The 24,478-nt window shown below is 43.3% G+C and overlaps 1 protein-coding gene across 1 annotated transcript; it reads right to left on the bottom strand.

Moving 5' to 3' along the window:
* Positions 1–1,014: 1,014 nt before the first annotated feature.
* Positions 1,015–6,493, bottom strand: MMP7 (matrix metallopeptidase 7). Its single transcript, XM_068143060.1, has 6 exons — positions 6,316–6,493; positions 5,571–5,794; positions 5,316–5,464; positions 4,050–4,175; positions 2,251–2,412; positions 1,015–1,207 (listed from the first exon to the last, which is right to left on the bottom strand). The coding sequence occupies exons 1-6, from the start codon at positions 6,421–6,423 to the stop codon at positions 1,185–1,187; spliced, it is 792 nt and encodes a 263-aa protein (XP_067999161.1). The 5' UTR covers positions 6,424–6,493; the 3' UTR covers positions 1,015–1,184.
* Between the last annotated feature and the right edge of the window lie 17,985 nt (positions 6,494–24,478).

Below are 24,478 nucleotides of genomic sequence, written 5' to 3'. Positions count from 1 at the left end.
GAATGCATTTCCTCATGCCATTTCAGCTCTTCAGGTCTGGCAGGAAGACAGGTACCCTACCCTTCAGTGGAGAACAGCTCAGGTGCCTGGGGCAACTGACAAGCTCCAGGAATCAGGAGGTCATCCTAGATTTTCCAGGGTTATGCCTGTGCTTGTTTTTGTTTTCTGGCAACACAGGGTTAGTCTTCCAGAGGAGGGAAGGAGAATTCCTGGGGTTTTTGTTTGTTTTGTTGTTGTTTTTCATTTCTAAATGCCTGAGGCTGAGTATCTGTGCTGGGTTACACCCACCCCACCCAGGTGGACAAAAGAAACTTGATCCAGGTGGGCAGAGAGAGACTTGGTTTTCCCCCTCCCAGGAGGAGGGGGTCCCCTGGGTCTATTCCACTCCCCCTTCCTGTCCAGCAAGCCTATAAAAACGCCAGACATCTTTTACTTCCCTCTCTGTCCCTGCTTTGCCTGCTTGAGAGAGAGGTCATCTGCTGCTTCTTGCACTGACCCTATGTGTTCATCCATGCTTTCTAAAGAACTGAATCCACTTACATCTAGGAATACAAGGCCATTTGAGCTTTTAAACTCCAGTTAAAGCTCAAACCAGCACAGTGTCAGATGGACAATGGGAATCCTGGTCCCCTACTTCTCAAAGATGATGATCTGATAAGGCAGGGAGGATGCAAAGTTGAAAAGCTGTTCCCTTTGGGAAAACATCCCAGCCCATGCTGAGGGAGACCTTTTTGTCTATGTGTGAGCCATATGGGAAGCAGACTGGAATTCTGAGGAGATAGCAGTAGGTACTATGAAGGGCCAGAACATGCATGGGAAATGAAAGCAAGCCAGGAACAAGGTTTGTAACTCCAGCAGTTAAATGCATGCAGGCACTTTAGGTATACCTGTACCTCTGTTCAGTCACCTGCCTGTGACACATGTCAGAGTTACTTATCATCCATCAAAATGCCAGGAAACCCCCTCCCCCAACCCCCAAAACAGTAGACAACTGATTATACAAGTTTGGGGTATTTTTAATTATTGAGTGGAATTATGTAAAGTGCAACTAAATCAATGTAATAATTCAGGGAGAGAAAGTGCAGTCCAGGAGTTTACCACTTTAATTAGCTGGAGAATTAAAATGATTTTGGAGCACCAAAACAACCACGTGGGAATTCTTTGGTCTTCATGATGAGTTTTCTTCAAAAGTTTGATGACTTTTTCCCTGTGGAAAAGAAGCACAAAACATGGAGACCACACTGGAAATGGACAATGCAGACAACCACCTTTTATCCCTAGTTTTCCTCTAGCATGCTCTGAAGAAGGTGGTGCCTAGAGAAAAGCAAACCTGGGAAAGTCTACCTCATGATGTCACTTATGGTTTTGCTTTACTCTGAGTGCTGAGTATTTCCTGCCTTCCCTGAACTGTCTCACTGATTTGGTTAAGTAGCACAGTACCTCTCAGTTCCCTGTCAGTAGTCCTACTCACTGAAACAGCTCCTTGGTAGAACAAGGTCCATAGGATTTGTTTGGCAATAAGCAGCTATGCAGGAGGACACTGCATCCAGCTTGCTACACTGCTGCCCTGTCACCTCTTGGTTGCAGTGTTAAGTAGCACAGTATCTCTCAGTTCCCTGTCAGTAGTCCCACTCACTGAAACAGCTCCTTGGTAGAACAAGGTCCATAGGATTTGTTTGGGAATAAGCAGCTATGCAGGAGGACACTGCATCCGGCTTGCTACACTGCTGCCCTGTCACCTCTTGGTTGCAGTGTTAAGTAGCACAGTATCTCTCAGTTCCCTGTCAGTAGTCCCACTCACTGAAACAGCTCCTTGGTAGAACAAGGTCTGCAGGATTTGTTTGGGAATAAGCAGCTGTGCAGGAGGACACTGCATCCAGCTTGCTACACTGCTGCCCTGTCACCTCTTGGTTGCAGTGTTAAGTAGCACAGTATCTCTCAGTTCCCTGTCAGTAGTCCCACTCACTGAAACAGCTCCTTGGTAGAACAAGGTCCACAGGATTTGTTTGGCAATATGCAGCTGTGCAGGAATACACTGCATCAGGCTTGCTACACCGCTGCCTTGTCCCCTCTTGGTTGCAGTGGACATGCCAGAAGGAATATCATGGGTGGAGTGTGCAGGAATGTGTTTTTCCCAAGTTTATTCTGCTTCTTTCTTTTTGGTAGTACCATGAAGCCCTTAAAAGGAGAATAGTGAAACCTGTACCCCAGCAGTCTTAACTTCAAAATCAAATCTCATCATGAATTTACCATATAACTTCTGAATTCCTCGCCTGTCATCCTCTGGAAGTCTGAAGGTTGCTGGGTTCTGGTATGAGTAGAGAGGGTACATGAGAGCTCCACGAACGTTTGAATGAGCAAGTCCCAAAGAATGGCCAAATTCATGAGCAGCAACAAGGAACAAATTAACTTCTGCAGCAGAAAAAGATAGAAAAGTATGTTAAAGGTGCAGCATTTCTTTTTAGTATGCCAAAAATCCATGTAGCAGAAGAATTTGTACATACATTTCATTCCCTTGTAATGAAACCTCACTTTTGAGCAGTTATTTCTGAGCTTTCTTATGTAACTATAATGTTTTAATAAAACATTACTGATGCCTTGCATTCACATGTAGAGACCCTCAGTCTCCTTCCAACTCTGCTTTTAGTCAACCTTATTCCTACAAGCAATTAATTTCACCTTTTCATAGTGTATGTAGAAAACAGAGGCTCATAGTCCTTGTTTAAAAGCACTTTAAGATATGGACAGAACTACTTAAATAGTTGAAAGGAACAGAAATGTGGGTACTGAAATGGTACTAAAACATGAATTGTTATGTCTAGCCCTTTGAGTGTTCCAGGAGCCAAAACCACAATGGAATAGAATATAGGGATTTAGGGATTATCCCCTCTTCCCTCTCCCCTTCCCCTGTGTGGAAAAGTTAGGCAGGACAAGACAAAGAGGTAAACAACCAAAAGAACGGCCATGCACCAACTTGGAAGTTAAAAAGGTAATTTTAACAAAAATAAGAGGTATTATGGGAAAGGAAGGTTACAGGGTGTGGCAGTTTTAGGCTATGCCTTTAAAATTCACTATAATAAATAATTCACAATTGGGTGCAAAAAGGAAAACAAAAGATTATTCTAAACAGATTCATTGGGCAGTTGTTCCATAATATTTTTTCACGTTTCACTTCCATTCTCATTTCCTTTTCTCCCGTGGCCTTGGCTGTTCTGCTTTGCTGGGGAGAACATAATTGCTTCTGGATGGCTTTGAGAAAAAGATAAGAATGCTAACATTGCCTCTTTGAGCTAACATTCCTTCCATCTCCTCTTTTCTTCTATTACAGGAGGGGGGAAGGAAGTTTTGGGGTGAGTGGAGCAGCTCCCCTTCTTTCTCTGGGGAACCCAGAGCGGGGTACAGGGGGGTTTCCATGCTATTTTCTGATTGCAAATACCTGTATTATATTGTAAATACTGCATATTTTGTACATATTCATTGCATTCCATTGTAGAGTGTAGATTTTGCTTTGTAAATACAGCTTCTATTTGCTTCCAACCGAGTCAGTCGTGCTTAGATAATGTAATGGGAAATTTCAACCCACTACACAGAGATACAAGAGAAGGAGATAGGTACAGGTATATACAGAACCAAATCACAGATGGCAGTGAATTCTCTTTGGATGCAGGGCCTCGCTCCCCACAAGATAGCAGGCCTAGACCATGTTGAGCCAGCCTAGCCACATGGTCAGCAGCAGCAGGAGCAGAGTGATGAAGGCAAAAAGAGCAAAGCAGGAAGTTACTCTCCCTTTTATGGAGTCCAGACAGGAAATGGGAGCAGAACAGACATGACCTGGGGACCCCTTCCCCAGGGTCAGGCTTCTCACCCATCTGGGACCAGTTTCCCTGCCCCCCTTGGGTACAATTCCTGGCCACCTGGGGAGTCAGATTTCCATCCTGTCCCCCAGCGGGCCTTAACCCACAACATTATGGAAAACATTTGCTGTGTCTGTGTTCTGCTAACATGTACAACATTTGCCTTTCCCCTGCATACAAACATGTGAGTTTTACCTCGATTGGTGTCTGACCATCTTTCATCCTCATCAAAATGAGCATCTCCACCAATCCCATCTCCAGGTTGAAATGCGTGAGCTAGTGTGTTACCTCTTCCATCAAAAGGGTATCCGTCGCCATGCTCTGCATTCGAAAGGAAATAAATGTCATCACATGCCATCAGCTGCAATGTTCAAATTCAGCAAAGTGAAGCATGTTGCTTCTTTGTTCTAGGTTGTTTTTTCCCATTACCAGTCCTTGAAAAAAAACAAACCACCCATAATAACACTAAGGTTGCAAAAATGAGGAGTAAAACTTAGGAAACACACTCCAAGTTCATGACCTAACTTCAAATCTTCTGTTTGACAACTCAGGCTGCTGCATATTTCAGAAGGAGCTGAACACTGGTTCTGAGCTTTTGTTACACATGTGGTACACATGGACAGTAATCAGGGATTATTGCAATAAATACTACTTAACACTTGACAATATTATAGGAGCACCTGAATTTTTTTCACTGTTGAAAAGTGCTGGGCAAAATGAGTTGTAGATATTTTCACTCGTACTGATTTTAGTGGAAGATAATAATTTGGGATTGATAACCATATTCCTGAGGAGCTCTAGAGAACAAGTCATCCAACCCTAAAGTAGGCATTTAGTTTCACTAACCCAAGTCAGTTTAGGTGCAGGCACAAGTTCAAAGTATGGCTAGATTCATACATAGTCTGGATCACAGGTGAGCTTCTGAAGTGACTCAACTGGTCATCCACATTTACTGTGCTTTGACTTGCACTTTGGTGCAGTCTTAGAGTGCACTAGTGGGAGTCCTTGTAGAAGAAATTTAATGCATCCCAGCCTCCAAAGACTGTTTAGTCCATGGAACCCCATTAGATCTAGACTAAAATAAACCTGCCCGAATCTAGCCTTTGGAGGCTGGATCTTCAGAACCTGCTGGTTTGCTCTACAGATCTGTTCCTGATAGTTATCACTTCTTGTCAAGTCGGGCAGACCCTTGAACATCCAAATGTAGGTATCTCATTCTGAAGCAGAATTCTTCCCCCATTTCAGGCTTTTAACTCTGAAAGAAGTTTCTAATGCTTTTACAGGAGTGAAACCTCATCATAGCACATACATTGGGTGACACGATAAAGAGCAGATACAATTTATGCAAACTCCAGAGTAATTCCAAACTCTTTGCTCTTTCTTAAAGCTGTGCCTTATAAAAACACACGGCTTGAGTCAAATATGGACCACTGCACTTTGAAAAACGACAGGCATTCTCACCACGACGTGCAAATGCAATCTGAATGTCTGCATTACTCGTGGACACTCTTCGGAACGTCAGTGGAGTCACGTCACTCCATACCATAAAAGCCCTTTTAATTGCATCATCCACTTTATTTCGGGGTAGATCAGGTGTATAATTGACGATCCTGGGAGCAAAAGGAAACAGATTAATGTCATTCAGGGTGTGAAGGAAACCCACACACTTAAAGACAAGGCAACCCCTTTTCCCATAAACCCTGGAACATCACCAACTTGTAAGTCAAATGTGTCTTTCTCCATCTTGGACTTCCAGGAAATGTTTTGTAATCTGCTACATCGGGGAGTCCGCATCTGGGCATCTTCAGGATTTCTTCTGTTTCTGTATTTAATTTTCCAGTAATAGTCAGGTGAAAAAACCTCTGCATTTCTTTAATCCTCTCTTCTAAGTCTAGCTTTGGTGTTTTTGTGTGACTTGGAAAAAATCTATCGAGATATGCCTGGAAGAAGAAAAGGAAAGTAAGAAAAGGGATACATCTATCTGTGACCTTTTGGTAACTGTATGTTACATTTGATTGAATTGTTTCATTGTCCTGCAGTCATGGCTAGTTTTAGAGATATTTTTTAACTTCCCATTTCAGTTTACCAAGCTCTGTTCTTCCTGTAGTATAGATTAGCATACCCAAAAAGAATTGCAATAGCAACTAAACACTGTAAGTAAACACAAATTACTGAGCACTCAAATCCATAGCCTTCCAATACAGCCTATGTAATGTTTTTGATGTGTTTTAAAAAATACCTGCTCCCCTTTATTTACCAGCTGGAACTTCGTCCTTTTTGTATGCTGGACCTAGAATGTCTAAGCTTAGTCAGCAAGTTTAAATTGTTTTATATCACCTCCGCAAAAATGGTTGTGGTAACGTAAGGTAATATAAACAGACAGGAAAGTAATGTAGAAGATGAATAAAAAACCCAGGTTATTCACAATCAGGTTATTCATGTTGTCCCCCTGTTAGCATACCTTTATAGTCTCCAAGGCTGTGTTGTTCCATAATTCTGTTTTAGATTTTAGTGGAAAAGCAAGACTCTCAGGTAGGAGGATGGCAGCAAAAAGGAGGAGGTATTGCATAGTGCTCAGCTTGCCAAGGAACCTTGCTACAGCAGGAAGGCTTAGACCTTCTGTCTTCCACGCCCACAGCTGAAATGCTTATATAGATCCTGATAGCTCCAAGCAGTGATCGTGACTCATTTTTTTTGGTGGTATTAATGTAATGTCATCATTCTAAGAAGTAAATGAAAGCTTGTTAAACAAATCTTTCTTTTGACTTCCCTGTTGGTGTCATGTCACAGCTAGCAGCCAGATTTGTGTTTCTCTTTTTATACTATTCCAATAGTGAAACCGCAGGGTCACAGGGAAGTTCATTTTCTGTAACTTCATCAGTGTAGTTACTGTATAATCACTTCTTGCTGTGCTTTCCTTGAGTTACCTATACACAAAGGCACACTCAAGTTCCTTATACACATAGGCACCTTCAAGTTCCTCATACACAAAGGCATTTGCAGCAGCCTTTTGGTCAGACAGTCTGCCTGTATCGCTATAAGGCAGAGATGAGATGGATAGGAACATTGTCTCACAGAGACTACTGCCATTTCCTAGGGAGCATGTACAGCACTGCCCAAGTAATTTTTCTGATTCATGTTCTTTTGTGAGGTATACTATGCTTTCAGTGAAAGAGGTTTCTGCTGTTTTGACAAAGATCAGGGGAGAGGTCTTTAAATGTGCCCTCCAGAAACAGGAGACCATGGGAAGCCTTTTGTCACTTTCCTCACAAGTGAAATGGCCTTTCAGGAGAGTCTCTTTACACTGGAGAACTAGATATAACACATAAATTACCAGAGTCATTGAAACACCTCAGTGAAAAAGAGAGACATAAGCTTCTGTTAGGGTAAGCCCTAGCAAACTGTCTTTGGATAGTTTGGAGCTATCTTCTACCTCTGGCTGTGTAATGCAATCTGACAGAGATCCATAATGCCCTGGTGCAGAAAAACAAAGGTGAGCAGCCACAACCTCCTGTGTTCCCTGATACCAGTGCTGGTCTCAGGTTTGTGCTGCCAAGCCCCGCTGGAAGGGATATTTTTTGAGGACCAAAAGCACCATTCCACAGGTGGCTTGTGATTTTTTTTCCCCCAGGTGTGCAATTTTGTGGCTGTGTTCCCTCTAATCCAAAAGCAAAGGTGCATAAATGGGGAAAGACCATTGCTGTTTCTCACAGTAGGACAGCTTATGTGGGTATAGCTGAATGTGTGTGAAGGAGGTTGTGAGTTACTAGCTGAAGTCCAATATGTGATTGATGTGATGAGAAAGACTGATTTCAGAGAGAGATGATGCTGAATTATGGAGGAGAGGATATTACACAGTACTGTCTGAAGCAGTTGCTAAAGGAATGATTCTTCCACTTGGTATTGAAAAACAGCTCAGATACTAACCACGTGATCATTTCTGTACATTTTGGTAGGCTTATAGGAAATCATTTCACATCCAAGTTTTAAATCTTGTAGCAAAAATTGTTCTATTATTAGGAGCAGCTGCATCTGTTTCTTTCTCAAGAAGCGACTGTGGCAGTAAAGTAGGATCTGGACTAGGGTTTGGATGGCAGGAGATGAGGATGTGTTTAACCACTTTGAACTCCATGACTCTTGCATGTGGTGCTGATTATTTCCTCATATACACAAAAGGATTTGAAAGCTTCCAAAGCCCCATTCCAGCTGACATACTATTGAGCAACTCACATATATCTTTAACTGGGCCATGGGCAAAACTGAAAAAGAAGAGTTTAAACACAAGAGCTTGCTGAGAAAGGACAGAGAGCACGTTCCATTTTGCTTTCTTTTGGAAAATTGCTAACTCCTCCTTGAGAAAAAGAAGAAGAACAAAAAGAAGAACAAATAAGAGAGGGTTTGAATGAACATTGGGCTTGCATTAAAATGAAAAAATAACTGTGAAAAGGTTTTCAAATGATTTGGATTCAAAATCAGCAGCAATCAATCTAATTCTAACAAGATCAATGTCAAAAGCAAACATGATGATTTTGAGATTTGGCTGTGTGAATTTGATAGGCTTTATTGTTTTGGGGTTTTTTTTGTGTCTTGATCTTGCATGACAAAAACTGTGGTGGGTCAGGAAAAATAATGACCTGACCAAACTTCTCAGTCATATCATTTACATTGAGCAGACAACCTGTACCTGTATCATTTCCATTGAGTAGACAACCTATGTCTATGCCAGAGGGTATGGCCTGTGTGGAGAAATGTCAGGAAGGCCAGAAGAAAGACCATTAGAGATATTCAATAATAGCCACACAGTGAAAATAACAGTGCTCCATGATGTAAAATTTTATTAAGAAGTCTCACAATGTCAGCACTGAGATGTTTCTACTGTGACATTCCTTGAGGTAAGTAAACCTGCTGTGAACAAGGATGCCTCATGAAACTATGGTGTGGAACTCAGGCATCAGAGTTTTGTGATCTAGAGAAAAATACATATATAGAAATTAAGACCTTAGCCTCCTTTGGACATGAGTGGGATGAAAAAGTGAAGTGGAACTGAGTGATTCAGTGATGAATGATCAATTTCTCTTGGTCATTTGACTTGGACATGAGGCTCAGATGGTTTCTGCCTAACCTGTGGAATTAATGCAAGTCAAGAGCTGCTTAAATATCTTTATGATTATTACAGCTCTAGCTGGAATGGAGTGAACTTTCTTCTTAGCAGCCTCCACAGTTCTGTGTTTGGATTTGTAGCTACACCAGTGTTTGTAACATACCAGTGTTTTGGGTACTGGTGGACAGTGTTTGCACAGCATCAAGGCCTCTTCTCTTTCGCACTGTGCCCACACAGTGTATGGAACAGGCTGGGGGAAAAGAGACTGGGAGGGGACACAGCTGTGACAGCTGACCCAGATTCTCCAAAGGGGTATTCCGTATGACATAATGTCATGCTCAGCAATAAAACTGTACTAGCAGAAGGTGAAGTGAGGGTTGTCTTTCAAGGCAGTCATTGCCTGGAGACTGGTGAGACTTTGCATCATTCCCCAGCTTCTTTCACTTAATGAACTGTCTATATGTCAGCCTATGAGTTTTCTGTCTTTTGCACTTCCTAGTCTTTCACCCATCCCACTCTGCATGGGGGCTGAGTGAGTAGCTGTGTGGGTGATTAGCTGTAGCCTGTGGTTTACCCACTGCAGTGAATATCAAGTGAAAAGAATGGCCAGAAATTCCTGGGAAATGTTTTGTTTGGGTCAGTTGTGAATTACACAATCCTGTATTTAAGTTCCCACCAAACTAGACCTGGGTTCTTATGGTCTCCAGGATACCTGATTTGTATTGTTTTGTAATCTGCCCATTCAAATTGATTAACAAAAGATACTTTAAATTGTTTTTTTCTATTGTGATTTCTTGAGGCTGAGCCCTGGGAGGCACAATCTGCACCAGAACCTCCCTTGTTTTTTCCACAAAAATGAACCTTCATCCTCACCTCAGCTTCATGTGCCACACTGCTTTTGAATGCAAAATGGCCTTTGAGGAACACAAATTTGAACTCCCCTTATGGTTGTTATGGACCATTTTTATTGGCTGGGGCCTAGACTCTAGAATAAGGTACACCTCCATGGCTTCTGCAGTCCGTTGTCATAGATTTTACTTCTGAAGGGGCTGTCTTCAAATGAGTCCCTTGGCACTTGGAATCCAGAGCTATATATCCCTTTACCAGGCAACATGAGGGTAAAACAGGCTGGAGAGGTGGGCACAAGCCAACCTCATGAAGTTCAATAAGAGCAAGTGCAGGGTCCTGCATCTGGGTCGAGGCAATCCCAGGCACAAATCCAGGCTGGGCAGTGACTGGCTGGAAAGCAGCCCTGAGGAGAGAGACTTGGGGGTGCAGGTGGACGAGAAGCTCAACATGAGCTCTCAATGTGCACTTGCAGCCCGCAAAGCCAATCAGATCCTGGGCTGCATCAGAAGTGTGGCCAGCAGGTCGAGGGAGGTGATTCTCCCCCTCTGCTCAGCCCTGGTGAGACCCCACCTGGAGTACTGCTGCCTCCAGTTCTGGAGCCCCTATGACAAGAGGGGTATGGACGTGCTGGAACGTGTCCAGAGAGGGGCCACGAGGATGATCAGAGGGCTGGAGAACCTCTCCTATGAGGACAGACTGAAGGAGTTGGGGCTGTTCAGTCTGGAGAAGAGAAGGCTCCCAGGTGACCTAATTGTGGCCTTCCAGTATCTGAAGGGGGCCTACAGGAAGGCTGGGGAAGGACTTCTCAGGATCTCAGGTAGTGATAGGACTAGGGGGAATGGAATGAAGCTGGAGGTGGGGAGATTCAGGCTGGATGTGAGGAGGAAGTTCTTCACCATGAGAGTGGTGAAGCCCTGGAATGGGTTGTCCAGGGAGGTGGTTGGGTGGTTGAGGTCCCATCCCTGGAGGTGTTTATGACCAGGCTGGACAAGGCTGTGTCCAGCCTGATGTAGTGTGGGGTGTCCCTGCCCATGGCAGGGGGGTTGGAACTAGATGATCCTTGTGGTCCCTTCCAACCCTGACTGATACTATGATACTATGATACTAAAACCCTCCAGTCATCCTCGCCTGAGCACTGAGGTCTTGCCCCTTGTCACTGAGTCAACCCATCCCTGGAGAGGGACAATCCAGTTCTTCCCTCCTGTTTGGCTGTAGGTGCATTGAGCTATTTCCAAGCAGGATCTACCTCGCATCTCATTGCTTTAGGCAAGAAAAGGCCCGAGGAAGGGATTAGGTGTTCAGGTTCAGCACAAACACCGTGACATACAATCATTTAAGCAATCAAACTTAACACATCTCAACTGGTGGATTGACCATCTTACAGTGTCTAGAATTGCTTTGCATGTAATCACTTTGCATTTAAAACAGTTAAATTGGGACATCACGTGGGAAAATGATGGGAATACGGAGATAAGTTGTTAGAATAATAATCTTGAGCAATAAACCACAGGAAATGGCAATCCTGTAAATGTTGCTTACCTGTCTTAGCTTGGACACCCTCCGTTTTTTAATTTGTCCACACCTTTGGTCAATGATCAGGAGTGTCTCTTTCCTCCAGCTAGCAGACACATGTGGATTGCTCTGAATTTTCCATAGAACAATTTCCTTTACCAAACTTTAATTGTAGTTCTGAGATACATCCTTTAGGTGCATGCAGTCTTTCCTTCCTCAAGAAGAACAGCAATGTGCTCTTGTGGCCAAGAAGGCCAATGCCATTCTGGGGTCTATTAGAAGGGGTGTGGTTAGTAGGTCCAGTGAGGTTCTCCTCTTCCTCTACTCTGCCCTGGTGAGGTCACATCTGGAATACTGTGTCCAGTTCTGGACCCCTCAGTTCAAAAAGGACAGGGAACTGAATTGATGATCTTTGAGGTCTCTTCCAACCTTGGTGATTCTGTGAAAGAGTCCAGTGCAGAGCCACAAAAACGATTAGGGGAGTGGAACATCTCCCTTATGAGGAGACACTCAGGGAGCCGGGGATCTTTAGTTTGGAGAGGAGGAGACTAAGGGGTGATCTCAATAATGTTTATAAATATGTAAAGGGTGAGTGCCAAGAGGATGGAGTCAGGCTCTTCTTGGTGATGCCCAGTGACAGAACAAGGGGCAATGGTGGGGGGGGAAGTTGAGGCACATGAAGTTCCATGGAAACAAGAGGAAAAAATTTTTCACTGTGAGGGCAACAGAGCACTGGAACAGGTTGCCCAGGGGGTTTGTGGAGCCTGCCTCTCTGGACATATTCCAGACCCTCCTGGACACATTCCTGTGTAATCTGGTGTGGGTGATCCTGCTGTGGCAGGTTAAACTAAATGATCTTTTGAGGTCCCTTTCAGCCCCTAGCATTCTGTGATTCTGTGTGATTCTGTGAACACGTACAGAACATGGGGAAGAGAAGAAAGCAGAAGGTCAGTCAGCTGTGTTTTACTGTAGTGTTGATCCAAACCTTGCTGGACAGGAGCAGTATCATAACCCCCTATAGTCATCTTTCATTTATGAATTCCCTTTTTGTATCTGTCTGTCCCTTTTTGTATCTGTCTGTCCCTTTGCATCTGTTTTGTATCTATTTGCAAATCTGGTTCAACACTGCCTTTAAAGTAAAGATGCAGTCTAAAGCCCTATGCACATCTTACCTTGACAAAATAATCCATTCATGTTGGAAACCTTTACCTTAGTACTTCAACTAAAGGCAGCCGCAGTGTGGCTATAATTCTGCAGCAAACCTCCATGTTAAGCTGCAGAGTCACATTTAAAACTGATCAAGTAATGGTGTTGCAAGTGCAGGCAGGGTAGCTGTGACAGCACTCAGTCTGTCCACATTAAATATAACCCAAACTAAGGAGCAGTCGATGTCTGAAGTTTTTCCTGACTCATCCAAAGGTTCTGTACGTGTCTACATGCTGGGACAGCATGGTGAATTTGGGGTTCAGAGATGACAGAGGCCAGGGTTTGAAAGGTGGGGGAGACACTGGAAGACCTTGCCTTTGTATGCCTTTACCTGTGTTGTGCCTCGTGGATGTGTATAGTCATTGGAAAAAAGTGTTTAGAACATAAATGTTAACCAAAGGTTTGCATTTAGCCTGATGTGCAAAATCCTGCTTCTATCACAAAGTTAAATCAACCCTGAAACACCAGAGGGTTGGTAGACTTCCTTGCAATTTGGTATGCAGTAAAGCAATTTCAGAGGAATTACAGACTTACCACCAGCTTTATGAATTTGAGTGAACACAAAACCAGTTCAGATGCTTGATTTACCTCGTGTGTGTTAGAGGCAGCTGAGATTCATGGAGGAGGATTGCAAAAACCCAAACCAGTCATATATGAAGTCATAGTTTTTTTACACCATTATTTTCTCCTAGAAGTTGCCAGGTATGATCACATTATTGTTTCTATTCAAGTGATTATTGGTTTTTAGCACTGATTCAGGGATGGAAACTGTCTGCTGGTCAGAGAAATCCTCTGAGCATCAGATGTGTCCTCCTTCTATTCCTCTGGTTTTCACTGAATATAAAAATAACAGCATTACCTTCTTGGTAAACTTGGTTGTGCCACTGAGATGTTCCTTCCCAAAACTTCTTCCCCTGATCAGAGTTGCAGCCTCTGTTTCACACAAAGCCAGTTATGCTGAGTTTTCCAACACCGTGAAAAAGCTGCACAACCATATAAGGTTTGCCTGCACTTGGATGGCGAGGAGTGAGTCACAAGGAAGCCACACTAATTTGGAACAGTTGTTCATGTAGCTGCTTACCAGCCTGAGTGGTTGCTTAACCAAACCCCATGTGAGTAGCTATTTTTCACTTCATTTATTTGACACTGAAGGATACCACTGGGCTCCACTGTGTGCAATGAGATTCCTAAAGTCACCTGGGTTGGTTGTAACTGTCTTAGGGAGCTCTTGGCTGAGCAGTCCACATGTTGCTAATTATGTTAATGTCCACACCTGAAGTGCACTATTTCCCACCTCAGACATTGTCATCCTTACTTATGAAAGAACTTCTTACTGTTACTGCATATATATATATATATATTTATTGCACAAAACTGCAAGGAGAAATGCAATCAGATATAGTCGCAAGACTTCTTACTGTTCTCTCTACAGTGGTGATGAGTACATAATGTAAAGGTAGCAAATTTGCCATTAAAAAATGTTTGTCTCATTAAAACAATATAAGAGTTCTTACATCATTGCCTCCAAGAGATCCACAGAGCATGGGAATATCCTCTCAGCTTTTTTGATTTGTCATTTCTTTTTTATGGTCTGGTATTTTACTTTTCCATCCTGTCTGCTTTTATACCTTGCTGTCTACAACTACCTGAAGGACAATGGCATCCTGGCCTGGATCAGGAACAGTGTGGCCAGCAGGAGCAGGGAGGTCATTGTGCCCCTGTACTCAGTACTGATTAGGCTACACCTTGAGTCCTGTGTCCAGTTCTGGGCCCCTCAGTTTAGGAAAGATGTTGAGTTGCTGGAATGTGTCCAGAGAAGGGCAACAAAGCTGGGGAGGGGTTTGGAGCATAATCCCTGTAAGGAGAAGCTGAGTGATCGGGAATTACTTGGCCTGGAGAAGAGGAGGCTTAGGGGAGACATTATTGCTCTCTACAACTACCTGAAAGGAGGTTGTAGCCAGGTGGATGTTGGTCTCTTCTCCCAGGCAACCAGCACCAGAACAAGAGGACACAGTCTCTGGCTGCACCAGGGGAGGTTTAGGCTGGATGTTAGGAAGAAGTTCTTCATAGAAAGAGTGATTGGCCATTGGAATGTGCTGCCCAGGGAGGTGGTGGAGTCACCATCACTGGAGCTGTTTAGGAAGAGACTGGATGGGGTGCTTGGTGCCATGGTTTAGTTGATTAGGTGGTGTTGGGTGATAGGTTGGACTTGATGATCTCAAAAGTCTCTTCCAAGCTGGTCAATTCAATTCAATTCAATTCAATTCAATTCAATTCAATTCAATTCAATTCAATTCAATTCAATTCAATTCAATTCAATTCAATTCAAGTTTGTGTTTTATTTTCCTCTCAGAGTCTCTTCTCTGCATTATATAAAATTTACCTAATTATTAGAACTACTTCCAGCCAGGCAATATTTGACAAAAGAGTATATTACAGTAGCATAGAAAGATTGTATATAGGTTGATGGTATTGCATCTGATTATAGCAGGAATTTGACAGTGTCTAATTCGTAAAAAGCTTAATAAATGCATTAATATACACATATAAAAAAGGACTTTGTTGTTCATTTTAAGAAATACAGTCTAAATGCCATTTCATTTCCTGTGAGTATACCATTTCATTTCCTGTAAGTACCACCTTCTGCCTTCTGTCAGGTAATAACCTCAGGCAAAGCATTATTCAAGTGAAGCTCTGTCCTGGTTCCCCTCTTTCTTCTCATTTCTCTTTGTTCCAAGAAATGATTTTTTCATTGTTCACACCCTCCTGAGGAGGCTACAAGCCAGAATCAGACATCTGAAACAGGATGTAGGCTGACAGTGCATTGGGTTTGTGGCAAGGTTTTGGTAATGGTGAGCCTGCAGGGGTGACTTCTGTGAGGAGACACCAGGAGCTGCCCCTTGTCAGATACAACTAGTTCTGGCATCTTCCAGTAGATCTGTTGCTACCCAAAGCTGAGCCCATTTGTGATGCTGTTGGCATTTTTCCATTAAACCAACATTCACATGCTTGCACCAGAGATCCTGCAGATGAAAACTTGCATCAATATTTGACCAACTGTTTTTATGCCAACTGACAGTTTTCTCTGTTGGACCCAATGTATGGCTGGCCTGTAACATAACTTACAGCATCTTCTATACCTCTGCAGAATTTGCCTCTGTGGTAGTAAGACATTTGGCATTTCTTGTGACTCTTTGAATGAGCCATTTAGTGTGAACTACAAGTATCATGGACAGAAGTGGAGAAACCTCCTGGAACTTGCAGGTGCACATTGAATCAGACTGTGATATCACCTAAGTTGGAAACATAACATTTGAACTTGGAGACCTACTTTGTTTAGGGTGCAGTTTCACAGGAATTGAAATCATGTGCTCTGGTTTTGGTTAAATAGAACACATTACCACACACGATGAGGAAGTAGTTAATAGTTGATCATAAGCTGAATGGAAGTAAAATTAAAATTGATTTGTTCTTTGGAAAAAGGCAAATGTCCTTCTGGAAGTAAAGCAAATTAAATCATTATTCTCCTCCCACAAGTGCTGATGCATCCCCAAGGAGAGATTTGCATACAGTTTTGTGCATCTTGTATTTAGAAAGATGGGGAGAGACTGAAAGGAGCAAAGAGGTGAGCCACAAGCATGTTATTAAAGCATAACTTTTGTGGAAAGGTTCAAGACAATGGAGTCTAGAGAAGAGAAGGTTGAAGAAAGACATTATCGCACTCCAAGCTACATAGATCACAGTGGCAAAGGGGAAAGAAGTGTCTGCTATGGATAGAATTAGCTTAGCAGGAAAAATGCTCTAACACCAGGATAATTGGGGTTGCAGCAGATTGCTTGGTGAGACTGCAGATTCTACATTACAGTAAACCTTTAAGAACAACTTTAAAAACATCACTCATTCATCTACCACTCCCACTTGCACTGGTTAGGCCACACCTTGAGTCCTCTGTCCAGTTCTGGGCCCCTCAGTTTAGGAAAGATGTTGAGTTGCTGGAATGTGTCCAGAGAAGGGCAACAAAACTTGTGAGGAGTCTGAAGCACAAGCCCTATGAGGAGAGGCTGAGGGAGCTGGGGTTGCTTAGCCTGGAGAAGAGGAGGCTCAGGGGAGACCTTATTGCTCTCTACAACTACCTGAAGGGAGGCTGTAGACAGGTGGAGGTTGGTCTCTTCTCTCAGTCAACCAGCACCAGAACAAGAGGACACAGTCTCAAGCTGCAGCAGGGGAGGTTTAGGCTGGAGGTTACGAAGAAATTTTACAGAGAGAGTGATTGGCCATTGGAATGTGCTGTCCGGCGAGGTGGTGGAGTCACCGTCACTGGGGGTGTTCAGGAGGAGACTTGATAGGGTGCTTGGTTGCATGGTTTAGTTGATTAGATGGTGTTGAATAATAGGTTGGACATGATGATCTCGAAGGTCTCTTCCAACTTGGTCTATCCTATCCTATCCTATCCTAGCCTAGCCTAGCCTAGCCTAGCCTATTCACTGGAGAAATGGAGCTGTGTTTCAAAGTGCCACTCAGGCACTTTGAAGAGGACAGGAGCAGAATAACCATAATTCCAGACTAGATTTGTGATATAAAAGGCAGTGAAGGATTTTTCAGGGGCTGCCTTCTTTGAGCAAACATATGTTGCATGCATCATTTCCTGGCAGTACCACAGGTGCTAGTGTACCAAAAGATTTAATATAAAACACAAACAAGCTCATTTGCATTTATGCAAAGGTGTGCTCAGTATTCAGATCTGACAGTGTCCTTTTGATGGCTCTGGATGTTAACACACAGGAAAGGCTTTTTCCTTTTTATGATTGTCTTCATGATCTTGAGAGTCACCACACCTAGAAAAAAAATTCTTTATTTAATTTTGCTTGCTCATAATTTCTATGAAGTATGTGTAAGACTGTGAATATTGTTGAGGTTAAGAAAATAGATGTGCTAGACCGTGGCCAGCATTGATGTTCTGGACCACAGACCAATGTGAAGGCAAAGGAAATGGCAGACAGACATCTGGTTTTCCTTCTTTGTGCTACGTAGTAATGACTGCAGGATGTTGGTGGTCTCAGCAGGCTCTGCTTGTCATTTTATGGCTCTAGAGCCATTGTAAAATACCCACAGTTCTGTTTCAAGCCTCATGGAAATGATTTACAGGCAGAACTGATAGCTGACTGATGGGGTTAGCCAGTATATTCTGCAAAGTGAAATGTACATGTGAAAAACTACTCCATTAAAAAAACCTTTTCTTTTGGCTCAACATCATACTTTTAAACCCTCTCCTCTTTCAAATCCTGCATTTTCTCAGTTCTTAGTCCCAGAGAGAAATTCTTGTACTTCTTTACTTTAAAGTACTTTGTGAATTTCATTGAAATTGAATGAAAATGTGTATATGTCCCAAAGTGCTGATGGCTCTCAGGAGAGGTTTCTGCAGAGCTAGCCTGCTGTCAGATCCCAGTGGTGTGAAAAGCTTTTTTAAATGATTTTTTCCTTATTTGTTTTTAAAGAGGACCAGTATTAATATATTCCACTTGCCTATAATTACTCTGCTCTTTTCAGGCCTCAGCAAGTTGTTAATCAAATTTTAGACTAGAGTTAGTGTTGTTTTACACAAGCCTTGTGAGCAGAGGCTGAGGGAGCTGGGGTCATTCAGCCTGGAGAAGAGGGAAGACCTTATTGCTCTCTACAACTACCTGAAAGGAGGTTGTAGCCAGGTGGGGGTCAGTCACTTCTCCCAGGCAACCTGCAACAGAACAAGAAGACACAGTCTGAAGCATGACAGGGGAGGTTTAGGCTGGATGTTAGGAAGAAATTCTTCACAGAAGGAGTGATTTACCACTGGAATGGGCTGCCTGGGGGGATGGTGGAGTCACCACCACTGGAGGTGTTTAAAAAAAGACTGGATGAAGCACTTAGTGCCATGGTTTAGTTGATCAGATGATGTTAGGTAACAGGTTGAACTTGATGATCTCAAAGGTCTTTTCCAACCTGGTTAATTCTCTGATTTTCTTATACTACATTAAAGGGTGGGTGAGAAGCTTAGCCATTCACACAGGAATCATTTCAGTGAAACTCACAATTTACAACTCGCCCTACAAGGATCATGTTCTACTCAAGGGTAGAATAGAAAGAGTAGGATTCCTCTGAGCTGAATGGTCAAATTCATGAGCTCTTGTTCTCTGCTGAACCAATCATATCCTAACAAAAGAAAACAATACCTGTTAGGCTTAATGTCAAATCTAGTTTAGTTTTCCATATGAAATTTATATTGTTGGTCAGATGAATAATATCTGACTCCTTTGATATATTGTAATAAAACAACCATATGGAACATAGCATTTGGACCAGAATTTACAGTTGTGACAAGCTATTTTGCATTTCTTCATAGCACAACTGAAATAATTTGTTTATTTTTTGTCCTTGAATCCTGTTATGTTTTCACTGCAGTTTCCTGGTCCTGTCTGCAGTCATTTCCTTGGGAGGAAGGGAGGTTGTAGACAGGCGGATGATGGTCTCTTCTCCCAGGCAGCCAGTACCAGAACAAGAGGACAGAGTCTCAGGCTGCGCCAGGGGAGGTTCAGGATTAGGAAGAAGTTCTATACAGAAAGAGTGATTGCCCATTGGAATGGGCTGCCCAGGGAGGTGGTGGAGTCGCCGTCATTGGAGGTGTTCAGGAGGAGACTTGATGGGGTGCTTGGTGCCATGGGTTAGTTGTTTAGGTGGGTTGGATTGGTTGATGGGTTGGACACGATGATCTTGAAGGTCTCTTCCAACCTGGTTTGGTTTATTCTATTCTATATCTGAAACTCAGCCTGAAATCAGGGACATATCTGGAAAGGGATTTGACAGAATATACATGTTTCAGTGGTGAGTACTACAAAAGAAATGGGTAGTTTAAGGCAGATGCAGCAGCACTATGGATGGGGAGCTGAGAGGGGGCTAATGAGTGACAGCTACTGAGAACATATGTAATAACCCTAAAACTTCCTTGTAGATAAACCTGTTCCTGGGCTGAACTAGTAAATGGAAGGAAGCAGTAAAAATCCCTATTAAGAGGGCTCTTATGAATTGATTGTTCTTCAACCCTTTGGCATGTATCACACAATACTAAATCCTTGGCGAAATAAAAGCAAACAGTTTTGACTGAAGGGCAATGTGAATGTGCCTGTTGAGTGGCAGGGTTATTAGCTGCTGCACACAAATGGTGTGAGATTTTCACACTTCCTGGTCAGCCACATTATTCTTCTGGGAAAGCTCGTAGAAATTAGCAGAAAGATTTATCTGGGAGGAGGTACATTACTGAGTTTGTGGGACATAATTCATTGGCCAGAATTCCTCCAAATCTTCATGAGTATCATAGTATCATAGTATCAGTCAGGGTTGGAAGGGACCACAAGGATCATCTAGTTCCAAACCCCCTGTCATGGGCAGGGACACCCCACACTACATCAGGCTGGCCAGAGCCTCAGTCAGCCTGGTCTTAAACACCTCCAGGGACGGGGCCCCAACCACTTCCCTGGACAACCCGTTCCAGGGCCTCACCACTCTCATGGTGAAGAACTTCCTCTTCACATCCAGCCTGAATCTCCCCACCTCCAGCTTCATTCCATTCCCACTAATCCTATCACTACCTGATATCCTGAGAAGTCCCTCCCCAGCCTTCCTGTAGGCCCCCTTCAGATACTGGAAGGCCACAATTAGCTCCTGTTTCTTGCCCTTCACATCCTTATACATGACCTAGCACAACATGGCCTCCATCAAATGGGGAAAAGCCCCCTCACTGTGGCAAAAGGCTGACTGGATTTTAGCTGTCAGTTCTTATACTCAGGTAAACAGTTCAAGGAGAAACTGCTGTCATTTGAATCCAGAGCTTAATGACCCTTGGATTTTCCTTCCCTGTTAAGTTGACTTTCAAATCCCCTGTACACATTAAGTCAGCGGGTCCTATATTCCCACCTAGAGTATAAGCAACATGTAGGGTTGCAGGAAGTTAAATTTATATGGGCTAATTAAAGATTTCTTTCCCTCAACATAGAGAGCTGCCATGGGTTAACTTCTAAGGGCAGTGGTAAATGCATTCTCCTAGGAGGTCTTCTAGAAAACAGTGTGAGAATGCATCACACTCTAGCATGCTCATGACATGTCCCTCTCTCACCTCTGTAAGCCCAATCATATTTACACAAGCAATCACATTTTATTTCCTTAATGTACATTTTAATTGCCTTGTGCCATTCAAACCTACACAAGTGGTTCAAGAGAAGAGAGCCTGCTAGAAGAGCCAGAAACATGTAATGTAAATATTTCTATCATCAGGCTTTAGTCGTCTGAAATCCATCGTATCTCACTCATCAGGTTCTCTGTACAGTCAAATATAAAAGGACAGTCACTTCCAAGAAGGAAATAATCCTGTTGTAAGAGGTACAATAGATAGGATGAAGGATCCTCTGAATCTCTCATTCTCTCAGTAGTGGCCATTGCTGGAGTCTAGACTAGAAGCCACTCTTACAAGTCTGGAATGGAGTAGGCTCTTGGTGCCACGGTTTAGTCATGAGGTCTGTGGTGACAGGTTGGACTTGGTGATCTTTGAGGTCTCTTCCACCCTTGGTGATTCTGTGATTTTGTGAAGATGACTAAGACTGAAGTTAAGTAAAAATTTCAACCTTTAAAAAAATCTGATTTTATAGATACAGCACATATGGGTTTCTAAATATCAAAATCAATTTGTGTGAGCTCCGAGGCTTAAGTAACATATATAAATGTCTTCCCATTAAGCTACGTCTTTGTGTAAATAATTCATTCTGACCAGCACTTCTGAGAGTCAAAATATATTTAGACATATTAACTGTTAAAGGGAACATGTGCTTCCACAATGCAGAACTAGGAAGCAGTGTGTAGGTGTAGGTTGATTTCCAAGAAAACAGCTCAGTAGAACTAAATGCCCTGGGTCATCACGGAATCATAGAATTAGAATCATAGAATTCTTAGGGTTGGAAGGGACCTCAAGGATCATCTAGTTCCAACGCCCCTGCCATGGGCAGAGACCCCTCACATTACATCAGGTTGCCCAGAGCCACATCCAGCCTGGCCTTAAGAAGTCCTGGGCATGGGGATTGTACCACCTCCCTGGGCAAACCCTTCTAGTGTCTCACCACCCTCATGGTGAAGAATTTCTTCCTAACATCCGATCTGAATCTACCCATTTCTATTTTTTTTTCCATTCCTCCTAGTCCTGCTGTTACCTGACACCCTAAAGTCCCTCACCTGCCCCATTTCCTCCCTTATTCCCCTCAAATCCCAGAGCACCTGGGCTCTGTTGGGGTCTCCTCCCACCCCAGGTGTGGCCACTTGGCCCTCCCCACCCACTCCCCTATTTAATCCCCCCTAGGAAAGGCAGAAGCCCTAAGCTGAGCCCATCTGGGCTGAGGATCCTCCTCTCATCTCTGGTGAGTGCCCCTGGTGCACACTGGGTGATGGTGGTGGTGACAACAAAGGCCGGGGGGCCTGGTGGCCCCCCGGTTGTTAGGGCCATGATCCATTACAACTCCAATAGCATCCACGGGTGCTGTATTGAGGGCTTCAGAGCTGGACACAGTCTTCCAGGTGAGGTCTCACTAGAGCAGTGGCAGAAACGCCTCTTCTGATCTCCTGGCCACACTTCCTTTGATGAAGCCCAGGATGCAATTTGCCTTCTGTACTGCAAGTTCACATTGCTGGTTCATGTCCATTCGCATGAAACAAGAGGAGAGAGAGGGCTGCTATGCCTTCTAATCAGGGATTCCACACTGAGACCATGCATCTTTGCCACTTTCTGAGCAGCCAACTTTCCACAGATAAGAAACCCAAAGGAAGTTTACACTTCTTTAATCTTCTTTCTGACACAGTGAATGTGTTTACCCTCCTTGAAGAGCTGTGGTCTAAGCTATAAACTTACTGCAGATATTTCTGTATGACAGTGGAAGGGTCAGAGGTTCTTCATGCCAGGAACAAGATAGTCAGACCCAGATGCAATATGCATAGCATCTGAAAGAAAACTTAAGAATATGGATGTTTTAGGGGGAAAAAAAGTCAAATGCAAATTCAGAAGCAAATGCTTTGTCATTACTATTTTGCATTGGCACTGACTGAGAAGAGATGAGTAGGAAATATGGCATGCAGGAAAATGTTAACACAGACTGGAGAACAGAGGAAACCTCATGCCCATGCTGTGTGTGCATGTCTCAGACTAGCTTGTTAAAAGACACAATGAGAGCTCTAGATGCAAGTCACTGCTCAGAACAAGCACTGAAGGAAACTGGAGGACATTGCAAGCACAGGATGGAACCAGCAAAACCCAAGTCTGCCCCAAAGTAAGCGCATGTTGGCGTCAGAAGACACAGAAGCCAGTCTGGTAAAGATTAAGAGAAAAATCCTGCCTCTACCCTGTGTTAATAAGGCCATGCTACTGATAGATATCATAGTATCCTAAGGTTAAGCCTGAAAGTAAGATTTTTAAAATTCAATGGTTATTCCAAAATCAAACCGTGACACTTAGAGGGATGACCAGAAATATTCATCATACTGTTGTGGTGATTCAGTCTGAAGCTGATGCCCTTGTTACTTGTGCTGCTTTTTCATTTCTGTAATGTGCCATAGACTTCGACTTATGTGAGCTTTGACTGTCTTTCTCACTAACCAAAGTAACCCATGGGAGTCAGATCCTGGGAGCTAATTCAGACCCATTCCTCCATATTCTCAGGAGTTCTTGGTTTGTCTGAGTAAGTACTGAAGGCATTGCTTCACAGGTGCTGACAGCTTCACTCTTATTGACAACAGATTCTTAACTGTGTTTCTCACTAACTTTTCTGTTTTCAGAGTCCTGCACTTAGCTGGGGTAATGAGATCAGGATCTGGCCCATGAAGTATGCAGCACTCCTTGGAGCCTGACATCGCACTTGTGGGACACAAGATACACAAGATATTGCCACCTTTATGTTGGTTCTTCTGAGACTGTGAAAGGTTTTGCACCTACTTAGGCTGAGGGAAAATCATAATAGAATAGAATTAACCAGGTTGGAAGAGACCTTTGAGTTCAAGTCCAACCTATCATCCAACACCATCTAATCAACTAAACCATGGCATCAAGCACCTCATCCAGTCTTTTCCCAAATGCCTCCAGTGATGGTGACTCCACCACCGCCCTGGGCAGCACATTCCAATGGGCAATCACTCTTTCTGGGAAGAACTTCTTCCTACCATCCAGCCTATACCTCCCCTGGTGCAGCTTGAGACTGTGTCCTCTTGTTCTGGTGTTGGTTTCCTGGGAGAAGAGACCAATCCCTACCTGGCTGCAACCTCTCCTCAGGTAGTTGTAGAGAGCAATAAGGTCACCCCTGAGCCTCCTCTTCTCCAGGCTAAGCAACCCCAGCTTCCTCAGCCTCTCCTCATATGAGTTATTCCTTCAGGCTTGTGTGGCAAGGTTAAGCAAAAAGTACAGTATGAATTTTAAGAAAATGAAGAAAACTGGTATACTAACTTTACGTCTTCTGACAGAACTTCCTTCTCATGACCAGTTTCTGCCACTGCCCTTCTCCAGCCCTGTGGATGTGATTCAATCTTCCTGTAAATGACTTATGCTTACTTACACTTTGTGTGTAGAATCTAGTTCTGAGCTCAAGCTTATTCTGGAAATGGCAACATGATACTAGATAGATCAAATAGTTTAGGAAGAGTGTTGTTGTGAGTGTACTTTAAGAAGCACTTGGACATAACAGATAACTAACTCCAAACACTGATTCTTTCCTGTCAAATTTCCACCTTTGGCTCTTGTCACTAAAACTTGCTGATGTTTGGATAAACATTGTGCAAATGTGCCTATAATCACAGAATCACCAAGGTTGGAAGAGACCTCAAAGATCATCAAGTCCAAGCTGTCACCACAGACCTCATGACTAAACCATGGCACCAAGTGCCACATCCAATCCCCTCTGGA

Source organism: Melanerpes formicivorus, unplaced genomic scaffold (genome assembly GCF_026170545.1).
Source record: "Melanerpes formicivorus ecotype bairdi unplaced genomic scaffold, bMelFor1.0.p_v2 SCAF_1, whole genome shotgun sequence".
NCBI classification, from domain to species: Eukaryota; Metazoa; Chordata; class Aves; order Piciformes; family Picidae; genus Melanerpes; species Melanerpes formicivorus.
This window is presented reverse-complemented; position numbering and strand designations above follow the sequence as displayed.

Bases quoted from the DNA above. Each gene is read 5' to 3' on its own strand.
- MMP7 (XM_068143060.1), bottom strand. From the start codon at position 6,423: ATGCAATACCTCCTCCTTTTTGCTGCCATCCTCCTACCTGAGAGTCTT. The intron at 5,795-6,315 runs GTATGCTAACAG...TTCTTCTTCCAG, and splicing joins CAGCCTTGGAGACTATAAAG to GCATATCTCGATAGATTTTT. The intron at 5,465-5,570 runs GTTGGTGATGTT...TTTTGCTCCCAG, and splicing joins AAGACACATTTGACTTACAA to GATCGTCAATTATACACCTG.